Below are 3,770 nucleotides of genomic sequence, written 5' to 3'. Positions count from 1 at the left end.
ATTTTCCACATAATGTACATTGTTTCTCCTCTATGCCCTGCCTTTCTGAAACATGTCAATTTTTACAAAGCTTTGTATTATAAACGAGGCATTTGTTGCATCCAGTGTGGACATAATTACTGATTATAATGACTTATACTGTCTGCCACGTAAACATAAAACCATGTCTGCATTTGTGATCTGAGAAAGGACAAACAACAAGCGCTGCTCTACATTGTTCAAAATTCGCGTTTGAAACGTCAGTGGCAAATTCTGTAAATATGAAAACATACTTACAGGCTGTGAGTCAGAAGCGCCAGACTGTCCTTGCAAAGTTGGAATTGCCCCACTTTATAGAAACAGCCTTTGTGTACAGACGCATTGTAGGCTACTCTCCCAGGAAACAGTCCTCCATTAAATGCGCTGCACACACTCGAATATTTGGTTTGAACTGTTCTGGAACAGTGCTGTAAATACAACTTAACCACTGATTTCTAGTTGTGTCCTCTTTTGGAAGGCCAAACAAAGTAGTTTCGCTTTCACAACGAAACACACAGCGTCTCCACGACATGGCGGCAGCAACAATACTACAGCGAGAATAAAAGTTACGCTTTCTTTCTTTGCGTGAACATTTGGGCGGTGTTATGCAAATCTTCCCACACAGTGACGTAGACATGTGGGGGCGTGTTTAAACGAGGCGTTTTAGGAGGACGTGGACAACTCTTAACTTTTTAAAAGAATATCTCTTTGGGTTTGAGACTTCAGTCTTTGCAACTTTAGGGATCTTATCTATGCACAAACAGCTTGTAACACTCCAAAGAGAAAGGAAAACTTGAAATCGCATCATATGACCCCTTTAAAAGAATCATTTTTCTTAGTGTGAAGGACATTTTAATAACCCGAAGAACCCTTTTACACTACAAAACACTTTTTGTGCAAAGTTTTGTGTAAAGTTTCCATGGATGTTAAATGTTCTTCATGAAAGAATTGGTGCCAAATGCTGCCAATAAAAAATCTTTGTTTTTAATACTGTACATATGCCTCCACTAAATTCATACTTGTAATTAAAAAAAAGTAACAACTCTAAGCTTGGGTTTTAGCATTTACGGTGTTTAAATTGGTATTCTGCTGACACTTTTTGTCTTTCTATTATTAAGGCATTCTCACCAGAACACTATCATTGGTAGAGATTTGACTCTTCTCAGCAGAGAATGTGTTGGAGAGGTCTATAGACATAGAAAATGTGGCTGTTCTGCTGCAAGCAGTGGTCTCTGCTTGTGTTTCCTCTTCTAACTGACCAATGTCACCCATATTTGCTGTCCTCTGCCTGGGTTTGGGTCTGGGTGACATGTCTTGAGCAAGACAACCTGTTTACATTAAAGAAAGTGTATTTTAGTTTCTGACACTTCTTAAGCTGATTTTATAGACAGAATAAAAATCAACCCCAGGTGTTGCAAAGATCACAGATCTTAAACAATTGCACACATGCAAAGACTGCACTGACCTGTGGAGAGTTTTGGTTTAACACTTCTCTCCCTGGGTTGAGGAATGGGTAGTTCACCATCTTCACCAATCATTTGGTTATCCTCATTTTTTTCTGAAGGCAATGGCAATGGACTGTCCCACTGTGAGCCATCTGATGTAAGAGGGACGGAAGATTCCCATTGGCTATTCTCAGAGTTTAGTGGCAGTGGAGATTCTGACAGGCTCTTCCTCAACTTCGTTACTGATTTTGACTGTTCATCCTTCTGGAGTGAAGTGGATTCTGGTTGAAACTTGTCAGATAGAGAGGAAAAGGGGGAATCTGACTGTTGGTTTTTCTCTGGAGTGTAAGAATTGCTTGGACTTTGAGAAGTATTCCTGGACTGGGTGGAATGGAAAGAACTAGGTTGGTCATCTGCACTTCCTGTGGTGTTCAGCTGATCAAAGTGCACAGGCAAGCTGGTCCTTTTTGTTTTCATAAAAGATACTTTTTTGGGTTTGACATTTTCCTCTTCATCATCTGAAAGCTTGAAATTGTTGATTTTGCCTTTTGTCTTTGCAGCTTTAAATCTCTCTTTCTTCTGTTTTTGTATCTTAAGGAGTTTAAGTATGTCTGCTGAATTCAAATATAAAGGTAAAGAACAATAAGAAAAACTGAATTACAAACATTGCTAAGAAAATAAACAAACTGACTCAAGGTAAGGTCTGTAGCTCTGAGTAAACCAGTAGTATACAAATACAGTGAACATATTTTAGAAAACCTAATATTTTAAAACCTACCGTCATCATCACCATCGTCAAAGTCACCAGAGTAACTATGCCTGTTGCCTCTAGCAGACACAGCTTGCTTTAGCTCATCCTGAAATTCAGCAACAGGCACGTGTCATAGAGAGTATTTTATTTTGTGGTTACAAACATTCAATTTGAAACGCGCCACAGCTGTCTAGTAGAATAGATAGGCAGATCACTACACCTTGAGACAGAAACTGATGTGTCTGACAACAATCTAAAGACATTTTTAACATTGGAGCACACTAATGATTTGACCTGAATACCTGAAAAGTTGTTCTTCTGGATGCTTTAGGACTTTTCGTGTATGCAAGCGTTGTAGAAAAAGGCTCGTCATCCATCTCATCGAACAGACTGTTTTAATACAATAATGTATTATACAAACAAACATGTTCGTTTTAGATATATCAATTGCCCATCAAACGTTCAGACGATTAATACCTACCGTAGCTTCAAAACAAACGAGCTGTAGCAAGCGTTGCTCAGATCATCTTGGACGCCATTTGTTTACGCAAGTTACCAAAGCAACTACCGGATGAGAACGTACCCTACTATGACGATAGCTTGGCGTAGTGACGTTGCTTGCTGTAGCATACTATGGCAAACGCTTTTTACATTGAATGCCCTAAGCTTTACCAGTTTATTTATATCTTAAAAACGGAACAGCACCAGTTTAAGACAGATGTAGAATCTTTTGAATCACACACAGCTTATCTCCATCTCTGTGAGTTACAGACACTTCATATGAAAACAGAGAACAAAAGGCGCTTAACAGATAAGTTATCTAATATGGTTCTGGTGTTCTGAAAATTCGATTATTCATGCCTGTCCTGTTTCGTGGTAAATCATAATAAACAACTTCAGTGATCAATGTGAATTCTTATTATTTTGTCTTAAAACTTCTTAAGGACAGTATTCTACTCATTCTAAAAATAAAAAGATATTTAAACAAAATATGAAAAATTTACACTGACGATCCTGTTCAAAAGTTTACGTCATCTTAGACTGCTGTTTTTTGAGCATCAATGAATGTTTGCATCTTTTGTTATAGTTGTGTATAAGTCCATAATTTGCCCTAAGTGTAAAAAATGGATCCCAAAATTATATCTGTTGGATAGAGGTAAAAAATGTAGAAGATGCTGGAAAACCAAAGAAAGTGCAGGACCTGGAAGATATTTCTTAAGAACAGTGGGCAGAACTGCAGACAAACAGATCATCCAGGTAACAACACAAAGAGTTACTTACAAATTATAATCCGTTACTGATTCCAAATTACATGACAAAAATTGTAGTTAGTAACATAGTTCATTACATTACACATTTTAGGTAATATAATCAGACTACTTTTAGATTACTTTTGACCGATCTTGTGTTTCACATTGATTTAAATAGGATAATCTTGTACCATATTGATATATATAAAAAAACAAATACAAAGAGTAAGAAAATATATTCCATTTGTCGTTATCAACAACATGAAGTGCATTGAACATTATATTACATCAAGGTTTCCCAAGCTG

The 3,770-nt window shown here is 37.2% G+C and overlaps 1 protein-coding gene across 1 annotated transcript in view; it reads right to left on the bottom strand.

Annotated features, from left to right (window-relative positions):
• LOC107714632 (microtubule-associated protein 9-like) overlaps positions 1-2,775 on the bottom strand; it is a 20,018-nt gene extending 17,243 nt beyond the window's left edge. The window contains 5 exon segments of the mRNA XM_016520547.1: positions 1,147-1,346; positions 1,484-2,074; positions 2,242-2,320; positions 2,517-2,604; positions 2,696-2,775. Of these exon segments, the coding sequence (XP_016376033.1) occupies positions 1,147-1,346; positions 1,484-2,074; positions 2,242-2,320; positions 2,517-2,591 (945 nt within the window). The 5' untranslated portion in view covers positions 2,592-2,604; positions 2,696-2,775.
• Positions 2,776-3,770: the final 995 nt, after the last annotated feature.

The sequence above is a fragment of the Sinocyclocheilus rhinocerous genome, unplaced genomic scaffold (assembly GCF_001515625.1).
Source record: "Sinocyclocheilus rhinocerous isolate Xijiao unplaced genomic scaffold, SAMN03320098_v1.1 scaffold2134, whole genome shotgun sequence".
NCBI lineage: Eukaryota > Metazoa > Chordata > Actinopteri > Cypriniformes > Cyprinidae > Sinocyclocheilus > Sinocyclocheilus rhinocerous.
Note: the sequence above shows the minus strand (reverse complement) of the source record. Positions and strands in the feature narration are given on the sequence as shown.